This window comes from Pseudorasbora parva, chromosome 16 (genome assembly GCF_024679245.1).
Source record: "Pseudorasbora parva isolate DD20220531a chromosome 16, ASM2467924v1, whole genome shotgun sequence".
Classification (NCBI taxonomy): domain Eukaryota; kingdom Metazoa; phylum Chordata; class Actinopteri; order Cypriniformes; family Gobionidae; genus Pseudorasbora; species Pseudorasbora parva.
In genome coordinates, this window is record NC_090187.1 from 39,657,194 (window position 1) to 39,680,895 (window position 23,702).

The following is a 23,702-nucleotide window of genomic DNA, read 5'->3' on the forward strand; positions in this document are numbered from 1 at the left end:
AATGCTCTTAGTGCAGTAATGGGCTACGGGTTTAGCTTACTTTAGTACAAGCTGTACTGACGTGTTTTCTAAATGAGATGCCTGCCTGTTTAGCTGGGTGTGAAATTCTGTCTCGCTTTAGTTAAATTTTAATTAGGCTGGTTTACTGCTATGTGCTTCTGAGAAAGGCGAGTTTAAGTTTAACTAAGAAGCTTTCACTGTGGCGGAAACTTGATCAGGCTAGTCGAACACAAAAATGAAGCTACTCATTAAATCACTGCGCATGCTATAATATTAAATGTTGATATATTATGACTCATTTCTGTCATATGAAATGATTTTGGCTGATCTATATGGCAGCAAATTGCATGCTGACCCTGAGTCGGTGTGTGGGATTCTAACTGATTATCTAGTGATTCATTGTAACCAGGGGACCTGCATTAAATGTCAGAAGCTGAAATTTGTATCTCGGCTTTCTGTAAATTTCATCATTCTGTGTGATGTGAATGGAAATGTCCTTGTCCCAATGAGAGAACCCTTTAAAATGCTTTTCAACCTCTTGCTTGTGTTCAAACACAGCTCATTTGAGCATTTTTAAATAAACGCCAACATTACACAGCTATTGAACAAATAAAAATTTTAAGGTCAAAACGTATAATACAAAGACAAAGCTCTCACTTTGGGGTAAATAGTCTTGGTGCCCGACACATTTGACGTGCACTGCTTAGCTCGATATAGCCTTGCATCCTCAGATAAATGAATGCATTTATATTTATAGTCATTCTTGCCTTTCACTTGCAGTTTAGCTTGTGATGTGCCAAGTTTGCTTGAGAGTCTAATCGCCGGAAGACCACTTGATGACTTCCACTCATCCTGACATTTGATTCAGAGAGTTGTGTTTTTTCAAATTGACAAGAAAAATCAAGTATGTCTGTGACCATTTCATAACACAAGTGACTAGAGACAAGTTACGAAGACCGAAATATTCGCAAATATGCAGTTTGTTGAGGATCGCTCAGTTAGACAGGAAAAAAACATTCTGATTGACTTGTAAAGCAACTAATTTTGTTCCCATTGCATTCATTCATCTGAAAAAGATTATATCACAAATATGGACCAGCCATATCACAATTTCAGGTTTGTTTCGAGTAGATAAGGAGTAGGATAAGGTGCACACGTGGTTTGGATGAGGCATTGCAGCGAGTGTTTCGTGATCACATGAGACTAAACAGGTGTGGTGGTGATTATAGAGATCCGGGGGCTCCAGTCAAGGATGGATGCCATGTTTGTGCACACAACATTACTTACCACAGCCTGTCAGGAAGAATTGTAAAGAGCTCCATTATCAACAACCGTAAAGCTTATATAGCCGCCGCAACCTGTGTGGCATCTCCATGCAGTGACTTATGGTCTTTAAATATATAGACGTGACTGGAAAGGAAACAATGCGCTCTGACCTCACCTTTACCTCTCACTGCTTCAGTGGAAGTGTTAAAGCATGTTGAGTTCACATGTTTACACTGTTGATGCAGCGTGTTCTTCTGCTGAAATGGCTTCACAGCATTCCTGTTCAGCTAGGGAGTGCTATACGTTCAAGGCTTCGAGGTCAGTCAAAAAAGGGGGAAAATAATAAACACTCCGTGTTTGTAATGCCAAGAAACCACATGTCATCTAGTTCTACACTCTTTAAATCTTAAATAGTGACAGAGCTTTTCTGTGGCTCTTCTTCAGGGCTTGTCTGCCAAGCGTGGGAGATGATAGTGGTTGGAGTCATGTCTGACACAAGTTTCTTCATCTCTCAGGGACCATTGAGCTTCCTGAGTTTGCCATGATTAATACAATCTCCAAGGCTGAATTTTTCCCGGCTCTTCAATAGAACAGTGCAGGGCTTATTCATGCTATACTGTGTGCTTTCAGTTAGACCAAAGACTGTCTATATTCTATACCTTGGCGGTTCACTTTTATTACTATGAATGGAAGCAACAAGCAATAGAGTGCAACAGTTGGGTTCCGGAAGTAAAAATCCCATTCATTTGTTCCATAGGTAACTCACTTTGAAACCTTTATAGAGGCCTACACTGTATCTCTTTAATGGAGGTTTACATTTAAGGGCCCTATCTTGCACCCAGCGCAATTGACTTTGTACACCGACGCATGTGTCATTCCTATTTTGCACCCGCGCAAAGCGCGCTTTTCCCTCCACAGAAGCACGTCGCTAAACTAGTGAATGAACTTGCGCTCCCTGGGCGGTTCAGCGCAAAAAAGGAGGCGTGTTCTGGCGCAAACAATCCCTGGTGCTATTTTGCTGTTCCATTAAACAATTGCGCCACTGACCAGAAAAAACCTAGTCTAAAGTCAGTGGCGCGTTGCATACACTTTGCTCATGTAATCTACACAGATGCAACAGTTATTTTTGCAAATCATAAATTGTTACACTAAAAAAATATTAACACATGAGATGAGGGAAATCATTGTGGTGTGCCACGAAGATGTAAAAAAATAGGCATAAATCTAGCTTACAAATTATTCAGGCTAATTGTAGTAATTAAGGATCAGACCTGTTTGCCCAATAGTGGCAAGACATATATGTTTCTCCCATCCCCATACAACACAACTTCTCTGTCTTTCACTGCTCTTACAAGAACATCAGTCTCCTCGGCTGTGAACCGCTCCTGGCGTGCGCCTGGTAAATACGCCATAACAATAGCAATCCCATAATGGAACTTGCGCAGCTGCTTTTAAAGGGAATGTTGGATGACGCTCTGATTGGTTTATTCACGTTACGCCCAAACCACACCTATGAATAATGAAGCTACTTCAGACCAACCCATTTTAGATTTGCTCCGGGCGCAAGAGCCATTTATCCCGCCGGGAAAATAGCAACAGCGCCGAGACCCGCCCACAAAGTTACTTGCGCTCCGCGCTTTGACACTTGCGTTTCAGATTGTAAAAATAGGGCCCAAAGTCTGTATAACTGTATGATGATTGAATCCTAATGAATAAATAAAAATACTAAAGGACCATGGTCTTAAAATAGTGGGTGGGCATGGTTGCACTCTATATGGCATAATTTGTCTCGCCTTGTAAATAATACAATACAATAATACAATACAATACAATATTTATTTATAAAGCACATTTAAAAACAACCAAAGCTGACCAAAGTGCTGTACATAGGAGAGAATAAAATGCAGAGCAGTACAGGACAAAAGAAACAACTGAAAAAATAAAACAAAAAAAATAAATAAAAAGCAGTAATCATATCAGAGGCAATGAGCATCAAAAGCAAGAGAAAACAAAAAAGTCTTTAAAGAAGATTTAAAGATGGAAACTGAAGGAGCCAGTCTGATATAGAGAGGCAGACTGTTCCAAAGTTTTGGGCCTGCAGTCGCAAAAGCACGCAAATAAAGTATGTAACCGGCAATAGATAAAGTAATATCAGCTGTCCTTAGAAGAAGTTAGCAGATTTGCAGAATTGGCCTACATTTACACTGTTGCTGTGGGTAGTTTTTGTGGTTCATGGATTGAAGCGACTAACTTGGGCTAGTTTTGGTCAAGATTGGGCTAGTTTTGGTTAGCAATTGGGCTTTTTGATCATAAGAATCAACATTTATGGGCCAGTTCATGTCAAGTATACACTGTAAAAAGCATTTCATCATTCATCATTTGTTTCCTTCCACTGGACCCATTTTTTTCTCACCTTGGTTTTTGCATTAGTCTAATCAGAAGTTAATTCACAGTAGTAGGATTAGGTTTAAGGAATTACACAGGACAAAGGTGTGGTCACATTTACTGCATGAGTAAAATCCACACTGTAAACCCTAACGCTCAAAATTGTTTTACTTAATCTTAGTTTGAGTAGAGCCAACTTAAATTAACAAATTAGTTCAAATAAATTAACTTTTTTGAGTATTTAAAACTTTCTTTTTCTTTTGTTCACAAAACGGACACATTAAGTAATCTGAATTGTTTCGTTATTTTGATTTTTATGAACTTGTTTCTTTTCATTTAGACAAACTTAAATGTAACTGAAACTGGGCTGGAATTTTTGTTTCCCAGCATGCTTTGCAATTAAACTTAAAAGGGAGAGTGAATGCCAAAATTAAGTGTTATATACGTTTTTGTAGCCTGAGAAGCCAGACCCACATCAAGATGTTTGGTCTGGAAACTCACCATTGACAGGGCTCAATCCGAGGGGTGGGATAAATGATTGTCTTTCAAACTCCCTCTGCGCGCGATAGGATAGCACTTCAACCAACCAGAGCAACGAAGGTGAAGCGGAGCTAGTTGACTGATTATACTTTCGCCGTATCCGGTCGGCAAAACTCCGAACACATCTACCCTTCTTAAGAATGACTTCAGTGCCGTTCTTTGGTCTTTTCTCAGAGAAAAGCTTAACTCCAATCGCGGTCAAAGCTGTTTCGAAAGACCGCCGTTCGCCAGTTCCTGTGTTTACTAGTAGCACGCAAGCGCAACTCGGCCATCATTATGTTAAGCCCCGCCTACCGACTCTATACACGATGTGATTGGCCCGACTAGAGTTTGGCTTTTACAGCTCAGAAGTGTATTGAGAGTTGCTAGACGACACTCGCGGCAGATTAGATTTGCTTCTGCTAGGGTGCGTCTAGATTTCTAGGCTAACATTTTTGTGCAAGATTAATTTTAAGGTGGATATTTATTTAGTGTATAACATACAGATGTACAGTATGTTAAATGTTCTATATTGCTGTACTCATTCAGCAAATGCTATCAAAGCATTGTGTTACTAATTTGCAAGGTAGCATTTATTTAATTATCTAGTTAAAGCTAGCCAATTTTCCACTACTAAAATATATTTAAGTTGATCATTTTAATTCAAATGTGTGAATTAACTTATGCAAATATTTGAGGTTAAGAGCAATTAAAATGTGCGAATACAAAATCAAAATCTGCAAGTTCTGCTTACTAAATTTCTTAACCGATTGACTCCATTTTTTTGAGTTATGTCAGCTTATTCGGGTTTACAGTGCAATCACTTCAAAAGGAATCCACACGATTGGGAATTTTTTGTGAGGATGACCCACAGAAGGCTACATTGACCCACAGAAAAGTTTGAAACGGACTTCAGTTTGAACTGTGCTTCATACTGCGTGATTTACAATAGACAATGGACCCTTTTTTGCACATAACATTTTACTAATGTGATCAAACTACACATTTAGTGTAGTGACGTTGTGTTACTACACTAAATGTAAACAACATGTGTATGTGTGTGTGCGTGGGTGTGTTTTAAACTAAAGCACTTTGTGTAAGGTGCTGTTAAATGCACTACACGAAGGTATACTGTAATTATTACTGTAATTACCATCAAATATTGACTCATTTTGTGTTTCTTTTTCAAACAACATTTTCCCTAACACTGCAGCCATTAAACAGACAGAAAACATGCTTTTTATGAGCTCAGACATAAATGGAAGCATACCACTGATTACATATGCAAGCACAGTTATTTAATCTCTTTAGGTTGTTTTAGAAACAAACTTTCATGAAGCACTTGAATACATACAAGAGACAATTCCTCTGTTCATATGGCCAGCATATTTCTACTTTGCAAAGTGTCCCCCTCACATGTAACTTGATGTTGGAGCAGTTTCTTAAAATAGGCACATTCATGTCATGCTGACTTTTTGCCAAACCTGATACTACGTTACACTGAGAGAGTAAATCATTTCCAATGACGCTTTACTTACTGAATGTAAAATTTTAGATGGTATTAGGTTATAAACAGTCATTAGTCACTGGCTACTGTCTCAAACGTGTAAACAACCTGATTATATTCACTGGTGTGTGTGATTCATTTTGATGGACACGTCTGGGAAAATCTAAGGCTCTGATTGTGCTGGCATTCAGCTGGTGATATGCGTTTTTGCTTCAGGGAAGCATAATAATCATGCTAATGCGATGCTGCTTTGTTTTTGTCTTATCCGCAGCCATAACCAGAGAACGACTACATTCATACATCCAGTGACAGGCCAGATCTCTGCTGAGAACACTGATTTCAGACTTCAAGACCAGTAAGTATTGCCTTTTGACATTGATCATAGTAAAGGTTGACTAGGTCATTTCTGATTCAGTTATATTTATGTCCTGTCTCAAACTAGCAGCCCACACCTTGAGTTTAGTCTCTAATAACTGCGTTCTAAAAACCATCCTATCTCGCGCTCCATGTCAATAAGGGATTTAATTTAAGGCACAATATGTAAGTTTCACCACTAGAGGTTGCTTATTGAATAACCAACGCGTAGCTTCATGATGATGTGAATGAGCATAGAATAATGTGAGACGTCAACTTCGCCTCCACAGCGGATGGTAAGCGATCTGATGGAACTCGGCATGAGAAATTGTGTAGATGGATGAGCTAATGTGTTAAAGTTTTATTAATATTTCTGTGGGATGAAGCCGGGCGGGGCAGACAGAGAGCCTTTTACCTTGCTTTTATAATTACGCTTATATGCTGCAGTTGGCCGCTGCCGCTCCTTTTGTTTTGTTTATATTATTATAAACAATAGTTACTTTCCTTAACTTCTTCCCTAAACTTGAAATTTGTCACAATTACATTTGATCACTTAAATTCATATTATTTTATTTCATTCAAATGAATAGCCACAAGTGCTGAATTACTACTGAATTACGCAACATTTGATTTGTTTTACTTGATCAATACAATCATACTGAAAATACATTGGAGTGTGTGGAAAGTGGGTATTTTAGGATATTTTAATCCACATTTTTACATATTATGCCTTTTAAAGGATTCGTTTACTTTAAAATTAAAATGTTCTGATATTTTACTCACCCCATTTCATCCAAGATGTTTGTGTCTTTGTTTCTTCAGTCGAAAAGAAATTAAGTTTTTTAAGGGGGGAAACATTTCAGGATCCACATAATAGACTTTTATGACAACCAACAGGTTGAAGGTCCAAATCAATGCAGTTTCAAAAGGCTTCAGAGGCTCTGCACGATCCCAGCTGAGGAGTAGGGTCTTATCTAGCGAAACCATCTGTTATGTAAAAAAAAAAAAAAAAAAACGTTTTAACCTAAATTTCTCATCTTGCGCTGCTCTGCGTCACGCCACAGATTACGTAATCACGTCAGAAAGGTCACACCCTTTACCAATAAAAACCTACATCTCCAACTTCAAAATCATTCAACATTGTTGTTTTACCATATTTACATATTTACCATATTAGATACATTTTTGAGTGTGTTAAAAGTTGTTATATTGCTTAGCACGTTCACTCGGCGGCTACTATGAAATGGACTGCATTTATATAGCGCTTTTATCCAAAGCGCTTTACATTTTTGCCTCACATTCACCCATTCATACACCGACGGCGATGTCAGCCATGTAAGGCGCCATCCAGCTCGTCGGGAGCAGCTGGGGTTAGGTGTCTTGCTCATGGACACTTCGACACTTGGTCAAGTGGAACCGGGGATTGAACCACCAACCTTCTGGTTTGTAGACAACCTACATGAACCACTGAGCCACTGCCGCTACTATGAGACACTTGTTGCACACTTCAGTATGATAGATCGATATTAGGCATAATAAAACATGATACTCGCGGAAAATCAAGAAAACAAGATTTAAACAATAAAACTAACTGTGTTGAACTATATAACAATGATTCGTTTTCTGTCGATGCATGTCTCCAAACAGTTGCTCACCTGTCTAATAAAATACATATATTAGAGCGTCTTTGGTGTTTCCGTGGTTTCTACAAAATAAATGAGGGTAACGCGGAAATGTCATTGATAGGTTATGCACGGACATGGTCCAAAAATCCTGGTTAAAATTGTTTATTTCTCTGGATTTTAACATTCTTAGAAACATTTGGGATAATCTAAGTACACAAGTCAACAACCTGGTTTTTGGATAAATGAATCAACATTGATAATAATAAGAAATGTTACATGAGCCGCAAATCAGCATATTAGAATAATTTGTGTGATCATGTGACACTGAAGACTGGAGTAATGATGCTGAAAATGTAGCTTTGCATCGCAGGAATAAATAGCTTTTTAAAGGGAAAGTTCACCCAAAAAATGAAAATTGAATGTTTATCTGCTTACCCCCAGTGCATCCAACATGTGGGTGTGACACATACATGTTGGATGCCTTGGGGGTAAGCAGATAAACATACAATTTTCATTTTTGGGTGAACTATCCCTTTAAAATATATTAAATAAAGAAAAAGAGTTATTTTAAATTGTTAATATTTTACAATATTACAGTTTTTACTGCCTTCATGAACAAGAAGAAAATTGTACCGACCCCAAACTTTTGAACGGTAGTCTATTTTAGTAGCTCTTTATTATGCCATTGAACAGGACTCTTTACTTGGATTATAAGGCAGTACCATCATACCGTTATGATCTATATGTTGGTAGAAGCAGAGCTGGAAGGATACAGCTGACTTAAGTATCACTAGTCTTGCTCTTTATATTTGCCCTCTTGCTATCAAGTTGTAACTTATATTACAGCTGTCTGTTTTCTCAAACGTGTGTGCAGATCACATGGGTTGTTATGCTCTGCATCAAGAATGGTTTGTACAGGAAAATGTATCGTTATGGTTTTCACGCACGACACAGTTCTGGACTGTTTCATTTTATGCTTTTAAGAGATGCACCGAAATCTTTCAGGTTATGTTAGGGAACTCTATAATAAGGTTACACAATCCATGCTCCGTGTTCGAGAATAAGCTGGCATTAGATCTCCATTTCAACAGCTGCCCACCGGTCTTATCTAACCCGAATCTCTCTAAAAGCTGCTCATATTAGCACATATATCACAAAAGACTGGGCTTCTCTTAGCATCTGACTGCAAGCAGGAGGCCGTATTCTCCTGCCATATCCTAATGGATGCATCTCATTAAACGCTGTGTGGGTGCACGAGGCTTTCTGAGAACGGCAGGTTATGTGTCATTGGTTGTTAATGTATCAGCCATATCACATGTTGGAAAGAACTAGTCGTCTGTATAGAACTGTATAATAACAGAACTGCTATACATCATGCTGAGTATGATGACAGATTGTGCTGGATACTTGACAATTTTATTTATTTATAAGTATAATTTTTTTTAGACTTTGCTGCACAACTCATTTTGCACAGGCATGTAGTATGCTATTACTTTTCTAAGCGATCATCCAATTTTCTTCTGGTGTAAAACAAGAAATAACATCCCATGGACTTACATCAATGAGCTCCAGTGTTATGTCCACCTGTCTATATCCCGTTGGTCCTCTGCATTCTGCCAAAACGGCACCGACCCACCAATGCATGGTGAGGAGGAGCCACCGTGGATTGAACTTGTTGGTCCAGCACATCCCACAGATGCTCAGTCGGATTGAAATCTGAGGAATTTGGAGGTCGGTGCAACACCTTGAACTCTGTCATGTTCCTCAAACCATTCCTGAACAATGTGTGGAGTGTGACAGGGTGCATTATCCTACTGCTCGCATGCCCATTGCTTTTGTCGGTGGACAGAGATCATCATAGGCACTCTGATTGGTCTCCAGCTACACAGCAGAGTATCATGAACTGTGTGTTGTGACACGTTCCTCCCATAACCATCATTAACATTTTGTGTGAGTTGTGCCTCAGACATTCTGTTTGCTCGGACCAGACGAGATAGCCTTCGTTGCCCTTGTGCAGCGATGAGCCTTGGCCCCCAACACCCTGACGCCCGTTTATTTATTTTTTAGTTTGTTCTTCCTCTGACCACTGTTGGTAAATACTCACCACTGCTGACCCACAAGCCTTGCCGTTTCAGAGATACTCTGACTTGCATAACTTTTTGCCCTTGTCAAAGTCACTCAGATTTTTATTCCTGCATCAAACACATTAATTATAAGAACTGATTGTTTGTTTGCTCTGATCTAACCGGACCTTAATATGTAGCCTTGTTTGGAGATGATCAATGATATTCACTTCATCTGTGAATAATGTTTTGGCTCATCAGTGTATAATGATAGACTATTCAGTCTCTGGTGACCCCAGCCTTAGAGATATGGAGTATGCTTGTTTGACGTGGTGTCCACAGGCCCTGTATGGGGCCCCAGAGGCCACTTGACATATAAGCACCAGAATATCCCAGAGACCAGTGCTATTTTTAGAAAATAAAAATTCTGTCATTAATTACTCACCCTCATGCCGTCCCAAAACCAGACTTTCATTCAGAAATGAAGATCTTTTTGATGAAATCTGAGAGTTTTCCATCCCTCCATAGACAGCTATACAACTACCACTTTAACACTTAAAAAAGTTCATTAAGAGATCGTAAAACTAATCCATATGAAAGCGGTTTAGACCAAAGAGACTTAACAGCTTTATATGATGAACAGATTTCATTTAGGCTTTTATTCACATCCATTACAGCTCAACCGAACCTGTTTGATGAGTGAGAACAAACCTCATTGGTTCTCGCTGAAGCTCAAACGTGCTGCGTAACACGAGAATGAACCTCATTGGTTACTGAAGCTCAAACGTGCTGCGTAACATGAGAATGAACCTCATTGGTTCTTACTGAAGCTCAAACGTGCTGCGTAACACGAGAATGAACCTCATTGGTTCTCGCTGAAGCTCAAACGTGCTGCGTAACACGAGAATGAACCTCATTGGTTCTCACATGTCAAGTGAGCATCCTCAAGCTTCCGTTTACCACAACTGTGTGCGTTGATGAAAGTTTATAAGTGAATAAAATCTGTTTATCATATAAAGTGATCGAGTGTCTTCAGAAAATTTGGATTAAACCGCTCAATTCATATGGATTCGTTTTATGATCTATTTATGAAAAGTAGTAGTTGTGTAGCTGTCAATGGAGAGACAGAAAGCTCTCAGATTTCATCAAAAAGATCTTCATTTCTGAAGATGAACGAAAGTCTTATGGGTTTGGAACGAAAGGAGGGATTAAATAACTATCCCTTTAACTAAAACAACACTGCCAGACTCGGTCACAGTCAGATTGTATCAATTTGTATAGCATTTGCACCATGCTTATTCTTTCTGCGACTAGAGGCATTTGAGTGCCCAAAGCCCATGGATTTCTCAAATGTGTACAGCTATAAGGACAATCTGTTTCTATCTCTTTTGTATGTTGGCTCTTTGCATGTCTGGCCATCTGTTTTAAGATTCTAAGTGTGAGAATCGTGCTGTGAGGTTTCCTCGGCTCTCTCCCTGTTGACTCTACCTCTAAGACAACCTGATTAAAACTGATGAAAAAGAACAAACATATGTCATGCAGGTTTGTGTTAATGTTTGGGTGTTATGGTAGTGAGGCTTATGGCATATTGTATGAGAAAAGGCTTAGGATGACTGAATGACAATATTTTGTTGTTCTGTTTTCAGGCGGCTCAAGGTCAGACTGTAATGACAGTTATGAAAAACACAACGTTCGTTGTTGTGTAGGCAATAGATTGTGTTTACTTAAAGTGGTTTCCTTTGTAATTATGCCAGCTGGAATCGGGAGATGAGACATTTTATCTGTAAATGATCAGACAAAGTTTTCAGTCTGGCAGTGTTTTTGCCATAAAAGACAGATAATACAGATTTAACCCGCTTAACTAAGATATAGCAGCCGTATATTGAGTCAGCTCTGATTATTTTAATATTGACGGATACCTTTGGTTCCTCTCTGACTGAAGAGGAGCCAAAAGCAGTAGTTCTGTCCTAGTTTGCCAGGAGCCTGTGCTGTTCTGAGTTTTCATAGCTGGGATATATATTTAACTCTTTCCCCGCCATTGACAGAATTTTCCTGCTTTCCATGTTTTCACTGTTATAAGGTAGGGGGCGGTATTATGCATCGTCTGAAAGAATACAGAATCTCCTGATCAAAAGACGTAAAGAAGAAGCAGAAACATGCGATGATAGCGTATGTAAGCAGATGCATTGTAAAATAAGGTGATCATCAACGGAAGACAGCATATTAACAAAACTGCGTAATGGTACTGAATGAAATGTCGACCCAGGACGAACTAAAGGACTGTGCAAGCATTTAGGGGTGTTGATGGACTCAATCTACTTCATCTGTTTGATCATGGTTCTGAATCTGATCCAGACGTAGTCTTTGACAAAAACACAATTTTCTGAGCTTTTTGCTCAAAATGTTTATTTTTTATGAAACTTGCCCACATTCAGAAAAAAAAGAATGCATGAAGCTAGAATAAAACAGGTTTTGTTTAAAAGCTGAGGCTCGCTTCTTTCTTTTGATATATTGCATGTTCAGATATTCATAAAATCAAATATTCTGGGGTCATGAAACTTTTGTGAAAATTATCAAAAATGCTAGCGCTGACTGGCAACTTTTTGGCAATCGTTCAAAAGTTTTGGCTCTGCTATGTTTTGTTGTTGTTGATTTTGGAAAGAAATTAATACTTTTAGTCAGCAAGCATGCAATACAAGTATCAAAATGGACAGTCAGGACATTTATAAATTTGATATGTAGAATATTAAAACAGTATTTATCAGAAATATGTTTTAAAAGTTATTTGTGAGTTTGCATAAGTTCATAACCCTGCAATATAACCTGCCTGAGGAATTTGATTTGACATGCAGGCCAGTGAGTGCTGAAGGGAAAGTTCATTCTTTGTCTAATCATGGGGAATTATACTTGACACATCACAGCAGCTGTAATCTACTAAAAGCTTTTTGAAGTGAGCCTGTGATATTAAAAACTGCTACTATGCATCTCTAGTGTGAATTAGTAAGGGACAGAGCAGTGTTGCATTAGAATGGTTGTCAATCCTGTTCCAAATCCTATTGAGCCACTTCACTTCCTACTACCTACATAGTCTGCTGGCTTCCAACAGCCATGGAACCTTATAAGTGACCAATTTGAAGTGTTCTACATAGGCAGCTAGACACTAAAATTGCTCTTAATGGCAGACTTAAAGGTATAGTTCATGCAAAAATCATTTTCTGTGGAATGCAAAATAGTTTTTTTTTTTTTAATGTTACCCTTTACTTCTGTTGCATAGACAAAAAAAAGTTTCTTGTCTTATGTTCCAAAGAAGAAAGAGAAAGAAAGTTTAAGAAATTTTATTTTAAGCCTTTAAGCCAAAATTGATTTCAATGGAAACATTGTATAGACATTTCATTTCAATATCTAATTACATTGGATAATCCATTTTTATTTGAACTGAAATTTGTATCACTTCTTTTCTGTGTGGAATTAAATATTAGTTTATTATTAAGTTGAATGAAATCAGGATTCAAGGCCCATTAGTGATGCTTTGGAAGTGTCAGAAGGCTTAAAGGGTTACTTCAGCGATTAGCATATGGCTTTGTATCAGTAGAAACCCTGGAGTGTATTCAAATGATCGTGCTCCCCCCCTCTCATATCCCCCTGAGTCAAGAGATATATGCATTCTAGAAAAATTCCTCCGATGACACAAATATCGTCAATTTGCGTCATCGGAGGAATTTTTGGCCAGAGGCTAAAGACTACAACTAGCAGAAGGAGCCATTTCCTGCATGGGGGATGGATATCGCACTCACAGTTCAGCTTGGGCAGCCGCGGGCATTCATGTAAACAGAGCGGCCAGCGGAGCAAAGTGATTGTTTTAACTTCTCAAATTAATTACTATGAAAGTTAAGCTTCCAAAGGCATGGACTGAAAACACGGCAGACTCAACACGCGCTGTGAATCTATGCCGCGAACTCGATCACGATTACCTCAGCTCTCATCACGAGCTCATCCATGACTGTCATTGTAATCTGACTCCTGCAGCGTTTTGGGCTGTGAGACTTCAGTGAGACTCCAGTGAGACTCCCTCAACGGCTAAATCATATATTGAACAGACATGTTCAGTTTTTAATTGTGGTGTCTGTTCTCTAACTGAACTGATTTTCTGAAAATGAACGCGTTCGCAGTGGGAAAGTGAAAGTGATTCAGTTATCCAGTAGTGGTGGCTTCGGGAATGGTCTCACAGGGCAGCGAAGCGTTCTGGGAATTGTTGCCTTTCATCCCCATTAGACAAAAATACATTTTCTGTCTTTTCTCAGTCTAGAAAGCACCAAATTAAAAAATGTATTTCACATTTCTACTACATTAATGACCCAGTTTAAATACAGGTTCATCTTCCCAGCGCTGAAGTACTCCTTTAAACAGTTAGGCATTCATATTTAAAACTAGCCACATATACTATTACCTGTAACCATTATTTCCACTAAGATGCCATAGTTCTCTTTCAAACAGTACAAAGTTTTCAGAGCTTCTGCTACTTTTTAGTGACAATGGTGGCTAAAATACATTGTAACTGTTGTAACAATAACTGTAGTATCTATGATAGTTTGGTGGAAACTTACCATTTTCAATTTAGGAAGTGTAACATTAATATCAAACTCCTGAGAGCAGTGAAACACTTTGTCATGGATGACACCATGCAGAGTTCTAGTCAAATGTCATGGTTTGCCACCGGCTTATTGCATCATATGCTAGCACTCAACTATACGAGCACTATGACTGAGACTTCTGATTACAGAGGATTTCACTTCCACTAATGTGAAATTGTCATGCCATTATCAGGTAGTAATATTGTGATATTGGTATATAATGACATTTTTCTCCAGGTTTGGGAAAATGGTTGGAGCATGTTATGTTCTCAAATGCATGTTACTGTGGTCCAAACTCAGAGCTGATGCAGAGATGTGTTCCTGTGGAGCAGTGTAGCAAAGTTTAAAGGCTCTGGAATGAAGAAGGCATGAACGGCGAAAGATCAACGTAATGCTAAATGACACAAACACAAACGAAAGTAAAGCAGCGGCTCCTCATGGACGACTGCCGTATATAAACACAATAAAAAACACATAAAGTTCATAAATAGACAAATAAAGTCCTTCTCCTGGAGACTCTAGGTTTATTTGCACTCGCGCCACCAGCCTTGCTTTGTTCCCGCAGCTCTCTGCCTCGCCCTGCTTGCCACAAGCAGCTTTTACTGAAAACCGAGCGACTCTGAGATTCTGAAAACATCAGAACTCAAGCGATTTAAGGTGTGCAGCACTAATGAGATGCATTGCATGTAGTTAATTCCTCAAAGAAACTGCTGTACCTCTTGAAAACCATCATTGTGCTCTCCTCTACAGGACTGGCGGACACATGCAGAGGAAGCCTGAGACGACCACAAGACCCTCCAGCACAATTAGCGAGGCCTCCACTACCGTTACCACCTCCACTGTGGACACCAATTCAGGCTCAAAGGTCAGTCACAACCTGATCCTGTTGGATCGGCAACAAAACGAGTCAAAGGGTAGGAAAATAGTCCTGGTATTTTGTAGAGACAGAAGTAGAAGGCCGTACCTCTTTGTATAAAACGAAACGAACAAGTTAACTTGACAAGACTCCTGATGCAGAACATTGTCCATGCTTGGTTAGCATCTGTTGTGGTAATTAGAGTGTTTATTCTTCTGGGCTGAGGCGTGAATTCCCTAGTGCTGGTGACACAAACACAGAGTGATCAGAGCGCCTGACTGCCATCTCTGAGCAGACACAGAACATCGATGAAACGGATTGGGATTCGGATTGTGAGTGATTTGGTGCACATCTGTGTAAGGATGCATTGTTTGGAATAGGATGCACATGAGCTGAATAACACTTTTTTAAATTAAAGGTATAAATTACTCTATAAGTACAATTTCATCATTATTTGTTACTGTTCCAAACATTTCCTTGTGAAAAAAGCAGTATACTTTAGAAAATTTTTAAAAGAGTAAAAAAAACTTATGGTAAGAAGTGCAGACTGAACTGCAAAATAAGTAGGACTTAAGTAATTTCTTCTGTTGTCTTTGAAATATGGTTAAAGGAACACTTCACCATTTTTAGAAATAGGACTTATTCAACTTCTTTCCTACATTTAGATATGTGGGCAAATGCATTTTTGTCTCAGTGCATGCATTGTTTTAGTTTGGCAGGGTCGCCGCTAGCTTAGCTTAGCATAATGAATGGAATCCTATGTTGTTAGCTAGCATATCCCGAGTAAAAGTGATAAAAAAAACACATTATTACTTCTTGTGGACTGCATAATCACAACGAATACAAATAGTGACGCAGATTAAGACTAGGCGATTTCCTAGGCAGGTATTGACTTGGGACTAGCACAGGCGAAGCACTGCTACTTGGGCGCAGAGATATCACGGCTCTCATCCTCACATCCTCCGACTGTTGAGCGATCGCAATGTGTTGTAATATCTCTGGTTCGCCTGTGCTTCCCCATAATATAGTCCCAAGTCAATATCTGCCTAGGAAATCGCCTAGTCTTAATCAGCATCGCTATTTGTACTGGTTGTGAATACGCAGGCCACACGTAATTAGGTGGGATTTTTTTGGGATCACATTTATTCGAGACATGCTAGCTGGCAACATAGGATTCCATTCATTATGCTAAGCTAAGCTAGTGGCGACCCTGCCAAACTAAAGCAATACATGCACTGAGACAAAAATGCATTTGCCCACATATCTAAATGTAGGAAAGAAGTTGAATAAGCCATATTTCTAAAAACGGTGGAGTGTTCCTTAAAATGTACTGCTCAATATACTGACTAGTATTTATGGTAAGATAAAATAATTTAATTTAATTTCTATTCAAACATGTATGTATTGTATTTAAATGCATTTGTAATGATGTTGCCATTTTTAAAATATATTAACTTTTAATGTAAAATCAAAAATTATAAATGTGATAATTTACATAAACATTATGTTAGTCAACATATAAGTGTACTTTAAAAACATGAAAAAAGATTATTAAAACAATGATTTCAAATGTACTTCTGTAAATTTATATTGCTTCAAACTTTATTTATTTTAAAGTGCACTTAAGTTTGTACTCTCTAAATAGACTTAAAGGGTTAGTTCACCCAAAAATGAAATTTATGTCATTAATGACTCACCCTAATGTCGTTCCACACCCGTAAGACCTCCGTTCATCTTCAGAACACAGTTTAAGATATTTTATATTTAGTCAGAGTGTGTATCTTAGTGTAGGCACACTATACTGGCTTTGGTAACATTGTATTCATCATTGTTATTTTACCTCTCACAATGCATGTGCAAAATATCTGAAGAGTTGTGACGGCTGACTGCCATAGTGGTCTTTTATTTAATTAATATTATTTTATCTGCAAGTACACTTAAAAAAAATCATTAATTTAATCAAGCTACAATAACAGCTAATTTTTATATTGTGGGATATGTGATGTCACATGTCTATAGATATTATGACCAATTTAATTTAATATAATTTAATAATTTAATTTAATTTAATTTAATTTAATTTAATTTAATTTAATTTAATTTAATTTAATTTAATTTAATTTAATTTAATTTAATTTAATTTAATTTAATTTAATTTAATTTAATTTAATTTAATTTAATTTAATTTAGGGCCTTCAAATATTATAATGGGTATTATAAAACATAAAACATAATAGGTGCCCTCCGAGTCAAAAAGTTAAGGAACCACTGATCTAAGGAAATAGACTTTTGCTATATAAAAACAACTGCTGTTTGATGCTAACTTATTGCGTCATAATGGAGGCTTTGGTAACATTGTATTCATCATTGTTATTTTACCTCTCACAATGCATGTGCAAAATATCTGAAGAGTTGTGACGGCTGACTGCCATAGTTTGATTTAAGAGATGCAGAGAAGTGCACCAGCAGGAACGCTGCCCGTGTCATCTCCTGTCTGCGTTTGGATTATTCTAGATGAATGAGTGCTTGTAGCTCTCGTCGTTGGCAGTGACGGCACGCACTGGTGATGTATTAGGCGTATTAATGCATTGGCATGTGTGATTGGCGGTAGCATGTAGGCTTACGTTGCTGTGCCCACAGAATGCCAGTGGATGGTGTGTAAGATCAGCTGTGCACCCTTGGCAGATGGTCTAGACTAATGGGTGATGAATGAGCTTTCAATCCCCCTGCTCATCTTCTCTGTGTGTGTGTGTGTGTGTGTGTGTGTGTGTGTGTGTGTGTGTGTGTGTGTGTGTGTGTGTGTGTGTGTGTGTGTGTGTGTGTGTGTGTGTGTGTGTGGTGTGTGGTGTGTAATATAGGGATCCAAGTCCAGTGGAAGGGTCCATAGCTTTGGCAAACGAGATCATGCCATAAAGAGGAATCCCAGCGTTCCTGTAGTAGTACGTGGATGGCTCCACAAACAGGTAAGAGAGTTTGATCACTGAGTTTTTATTTTATTTTATCATATACAAAACTTTTGCTTTCAAATTATACTTTTCATGAAAGGTTTTTAGACTTTACACACCCAGAGGCCAAGCCTAGAAATCTAGACGCACCCTAGCGGCAGCAAATCTAATCTGCCGCGAGTGTCGTCTAGCAACTCTCAATACCCTTCTGAGCTGTAATCGCCAAACTCTGGTCGGGCCAATCACATCGTCTATAGAGTCGGTGGGCGGGGCTTAACATAATGACGACTGAGTTACGCTTGCGTGCTTCTAGTAAACACAGAAACTGGCGAACGGCGGCCTTTCGAATCAGCTTTGACCGCGACTCTGGAAGACTTGGAGCTAAGCTTTTCTCTGAGAAAAGAACAAAGAACGGCACTGAAGTCATTCTTAAAGCTACACTGTGTGATATTTTCCCCCATCTAGTGGTGAAACGGTATATGACCATCCAGTGTATAATAGTTTCTGTTCCTCTTAATTTCGATTTCGTTTCAACTCCTACGGTGGCGGATTTAGTCAAGGCTTCCAGTTCGACCTCTTCGGTGAGTGTTGCAAGTGATGAGGTTACTTTTGAAAACTATTATAATTTGCAGTTATTTAATTTGCCAAATGATCTATGATCAAATTAATATATGTAAAATGAATAATAGTTTTACGTTTTCGTTATTTTTTACCATTTCATTGCTAACATCAGCTGTCAGGTTCCAGACGAATGCAAGCTATTCTTAGTAAAGGAACTTTTTTTATCAGTGCTATCGTTATTCTTTATATTATATGACATCACTAGCGTAAGGCAAACAAATTATAATGCAATTCAAATATTAATCTCATGTTATCCGTCATAGAACACTGATTTATGTTATAAGGTAAACAATACTTTTTCATCATTGACGCAAGGAAAACTATCCTAGACGTCGTTCTAGTGTTATGCTCAGCACACCATGATATAATTAGCCAAGCAACAATAAAAGGCTGAATTAATATTACCTGTCGAGAAGAAAGCAGGAAACGTCGGCGTTCTTTTTAAAATCGTTGCTCCTCATGAGCTCTTTCCATCTTGGAAAGGCCACTGCAATATTTACTTTTGTCTTGTTGATTTGCCCGTTGCGTTGCCGTCTTAATTCTCTTTTCCGCTTCCTTGGCGACTCTGATACATATCCAGCAATGCTACTAGGTCCCCGACCCGGGTCGAATTCGGTAATCAATTCCGGGACGTGGTTGCTTTCACACAAAAGGCGACCCGGCAATGTTCCGGGAATATTGCGGGTCCGACGTGCAGTGTGAGAGGGGCTTAAGAGTGATCCTCCATCATCATATAGCAGCCTCAAGCAATCCTCCTCTTCACATTCGACACGGTGCCATCGAGTGTAAAAACGCGAAAAGCGAAGCTTGAATTTACGGGTATGTCCCTCTTTGGCAAATGTACTTTCAAGATGGAGGAGCAACATGGCGACCGCCATCCGAACCCCTAACACTTATGCATTTTCAATGGTATATTATAATATTACGAGAATGCATTATTACTTGAAAGAAGTAAATATACATTAATGAGCACATATATTTTTGAAAGAACTAAGTGATTTTAGCTAAGAATAAACTAAAAAAGTTACACAGTGTAGCTTTAAGAAGGGAAGATGTGTTCTGAGTTTTGCCGACCGGATACGGCGAAAGTTTAATCTGTCTACTAGCTCCGCTTCACCTTCGTTGCTCTGGTTGGTTGTAGCGCTATCCAATCGCGTGCAGAGGGAGTTTGAAAGACAACCATTTATCCCGCCCGTCGGATTGAGCCCTGTCAATGGTGAGTTTCCAGACCAAACATCTTGATGTGGATCTTGCTTGTCAGGCTACCACAGGCCCCAAAACCAGGAACTCCCAGTATATTTCTGACTGTAAAAATCATTGGACTATTCATTAATCGTTACATTTCAGAAATCACTGGCATCAAATCAGACATTAGAATTAACACGGTTACTGGCATGTTGTCGCATTACTGTCAAATCCATCTCATAAAAGTATTTTTGCAAAGCCTGCATCGAAAATTACAAATAATTAACCGAAGAATCCACAGTGAAATGTACCGAATACAAATATATAATGCTTAAAGGAACTGTATGTAAGAAATGTATTTTAATTAATCATAAAATGGCCCTGATATGTCACTAGACATTAAGAAATAATGTTAATTTCAAATACTTATATCACTGACAGCAGTAGTCTGGCCAGGATATTGTCATTTAAAAGTTGTTGTTGCAGCCCTCAACTGATGTTGATGTTGACATGTTGTGTTTTGGCCTGAAGCTCCACCCTCCACCTATCGACCAATCACAAAGTCAATAGTGTTTCTGCATCCGGGTTGCCAGATCTGCTCTAGTTACCACAGCTGCAGATCTACAAACGTTCCTGCTGATCCTGCAGCCTATCTGGCAACCTCGAGTCAGGGGGAGGGGGATAGTGATTGCAGAACCAGTTTTTTTTATATTGTGCACTTTACAATATTAGGCTGTTTTTGGACTAACATGGAAGTTTTCAGTTCTGAAACTTACAGGATATATTATTATAGTATGATGACCTATAATATGCCAAAAGCTCAAGGACAATTTGATTTCTCAGTTCATGACCCCTTTTAAATGTAATAATACTTCTCAATATTACAGTTTTTACTGTATTTTGACTAAATAAATGCAGCCTTGGTAAGTAAACAGACTTTTCTTGAATGATATTACTACATTATATAATGCTCAACAGCTCATCAGTTAGAAAGTTATCATTAGAAATGAGTTAATATTTAGGTAAGTCATTGTTTTATAAAATTATATTTCATGTCTTGTCTGGAGTTTCTTAATAGGGACATTCACAGACCCTAGTTTAAAATATACCCTTTGAAATTTGACTAATTGTGACAGGAAAGCACAAGTTACTCATGCAATGCAAACAGTAATGTTGGTGTTTCAAAACCTAGTGAGCTGCCCAAGTAGACCATTCAAACTAGTGGGACCAACAAGACCAAACCTTTACATTTAAAATCACATTTTATTTGACCACAAATCTATTTTTTTTTCCATTTTGGGTGAAATGTGTCTCCCTAAACATAAGTAGTGATCACAGCCATGCAGGACAGCATTTGTGGGCATCATAGGCACTTTTGAACAGTTGAAATGCATATTTTGAGCATTGAAATGCCTCAAAAAGCTGTCTAGGTTGGCAGCTCGTTTGGTTTTTCTTTTTGAGAGCCCATTTTACAGACACAAACACACATGAACACACAAGTCTCTCATGGAATGAAAACATCAGGAGTGTATTTACATGAATGGTTTTTCATAATAGACTTTGAATAAACTCTTTACTGGAAGTGAAATGTTGCTGTCAGGGGGAATTGCTGTGAATTGTCTTTTCGAAGTCTGTTTGAAGTGCTGCTGTTCGCCATCAGATGTCTTCAGCTGCCTGAGGGTGTGTGTTTCTCATCAGTTTTTGTGTTGCTTTGTACTTTCAGGACAGCTCAGGGATGAGGCTGTGGAAAAGAAAATGGTTTGTTCTGGCTGATTATTGCCTCTTCTACTACAAAGGTGAGTTGCTTTACCAACCATCAAACAGAATTACATTCACACATGGAAATTTCATTTCTAACTTTTCTCCCAGATAATGATTATCGTTTTGTTAGTATTAGCATTATGGCCACCGAGTCCTACTTCAACAAATTGAAAATTCAGTCTTTTTGCCCTATACTGTCCCCAGAGTTCAACATGACACATTTAGTAAACTCTGAAAGTAGTTTACTCAGGAAAATTAGTATAATGCTTTTGGGTTAATCTCTCGCATACGCATGCAGTTTCTTGGATCACACCAAACTCTCTCTGGGAATTCAGTTTGCTATTTGAGCATACTCAAACCTTGTTTGTGTTTTTATAAACACATTATACTTTACATTATTTTTATTTAATATATTTAAGGTCAATTAAAAGCATAGTTTATGTAGTAAGTTAACTAAAATCAGTGTATTAGCTTGTAAGTGTACTATATAGTACATAGGACTAAATTGGTGCACATTTACTTTTAAGTGTACTTTAAGTGTAACAGTAGTAGACTTTGAGTACACCTAGTTTACACCTACAGTTTTCTTTTCTATGCACCAATACTGTGAACTATACTACAAGTAAATATAAAAGAAACACATTTTTGAGACAAATTGTTATAGGTACTAAGAATACTAAGTAGACTAATTCTTAGTAAGTATTCTTAGTTCTCTACAAATATACTGTATACTAAGTATACTTATACTATTTATTAATTAAGTATACTTAATATCCTGTTCTTAAGTAATCTTGGTCAAAAAAATTAAGTTAAGCTATAGACCAAATATACTTTATTTTGGTAGCACTTTATTGTACAGTCCTGTTCCCCATGTACATACTATGTACTTTTTACAGTAATTATACTAACTGGGTAATAAATAGATACTAACCCCGAACATCCCCCAAAACCTTTAAAAACAGTAGTTGCCTTATATTACCCAGTATTTAAGTAAACTGTAAGTTCATGGAAGTAAACATACTGTAATATAAAGTGCAAGTCCAAATTTGTCTTTATCCTTGTCAGAATAAGCCATGTATACTTGCATATAAATGTGTATCTCTGATAATTACATAAAAAGTATACTCTTGTTTTTTAGTTTAAAAGAAGGATTTAGTTTAGCACAGTTGAATAAACTTCCTTTTTGTAAGCGAAAACATTTTTTCACCAAAAAATGTATAATCTGTCATTATTTGCTCACCCATATGTTATTCCTAAACCTTATGCTGTTGTTTATGCAACACAGTAATTGGTTACACAACCCTTACCATACAACTTTCACTCTATTGCCAAAAGTATTAGGACACCTCTCCAAATCATTAAATTCAGATGTTCCAATCACTTAGATCACACATTTGTGAAAGGGTTTCCATGGCCCAGCAGTTCATTCAAGCCTTACATCAACGCAATGCAAAGCGTGGGATGCAGTGGTGTAAAGTACGCCGCCACTGGACTCTAGAGCAATGGAGACGAGTTCTCTGGAGTGACCAATCACACTTCTCTGTCTGCCAATCGGATGGACGAGTCTGGGTTCGGCGGTTGCCAGGAGAACAGTTCTTGCCTGACTGCATTGTGCCAAGTGTAAAGTTTGGGGGATTGTTTTTCAGGGGTTGGGCTTGACCCCTTAGTTCCAGTTGAAAGAAACTCTTAATGCTTCAGCAGGCATTTTGGACAATTTCATGCTCCCAACTTTGTGGGAACAGTTTGGGGATGGCCGTTTCCTGTTCCAACATGACTGCGCACCAGTGCACAAAGCGTCGGTCCATAAAGACACGGATGAGTGAGTTTGGTATGGAGGAACTTGACTGGCCTGCACAGAGTCCTGACCTCAACCCGACAGAACAGCTTTGGGGCGAATTAGAGCGGAGACTGCGAGCCAGGCCTTCTCGCTTCAAGAAGAATAGTCAAATATTCCAATAAACACACTCCTAAACCTTGTGGAAAG

General features: G+C 38.3%; 1 protein-coding gene across 12 annotated transcripts in view; it reads left to right on the plus strand.

Moving 5' to 3' along the window:
• Positions 1-23,702, plus strand: part of plekha7a (pleckstrin homology domain containing, family A member 7a) — a 119,725-nt gene that overhangs the window by 52,302 nt on the left and 43,721 nt on the right. For all 12 annotated transcript variants that reach the window (XR_010898400.1, XR_010898401.1, XM_067419005.1 and 9 more), the window contains 4 exons: positions 5,949-6,032; positions 15,101-15,215; positions 18,065-18,169; positions 21,681-21,753. Coding sequence is in view for 10 of the 12 variants with exons in the window: in XM_067419005.1 (XP_067275106.1) it covers positions 5,949-6,032; positions 15,101-15,215; positions 18,065-18,169; positions 21,681-21,753 (377 nt within the window). In the remaining 2 variants the exon portion in view is untranslated. The remainder of the gene's footprint in view (positions 1-5,948; positions 6,033-15,100; positions 15,216-18,064; positions 18,170-21,680; positions 21,754-23,702) is intronic.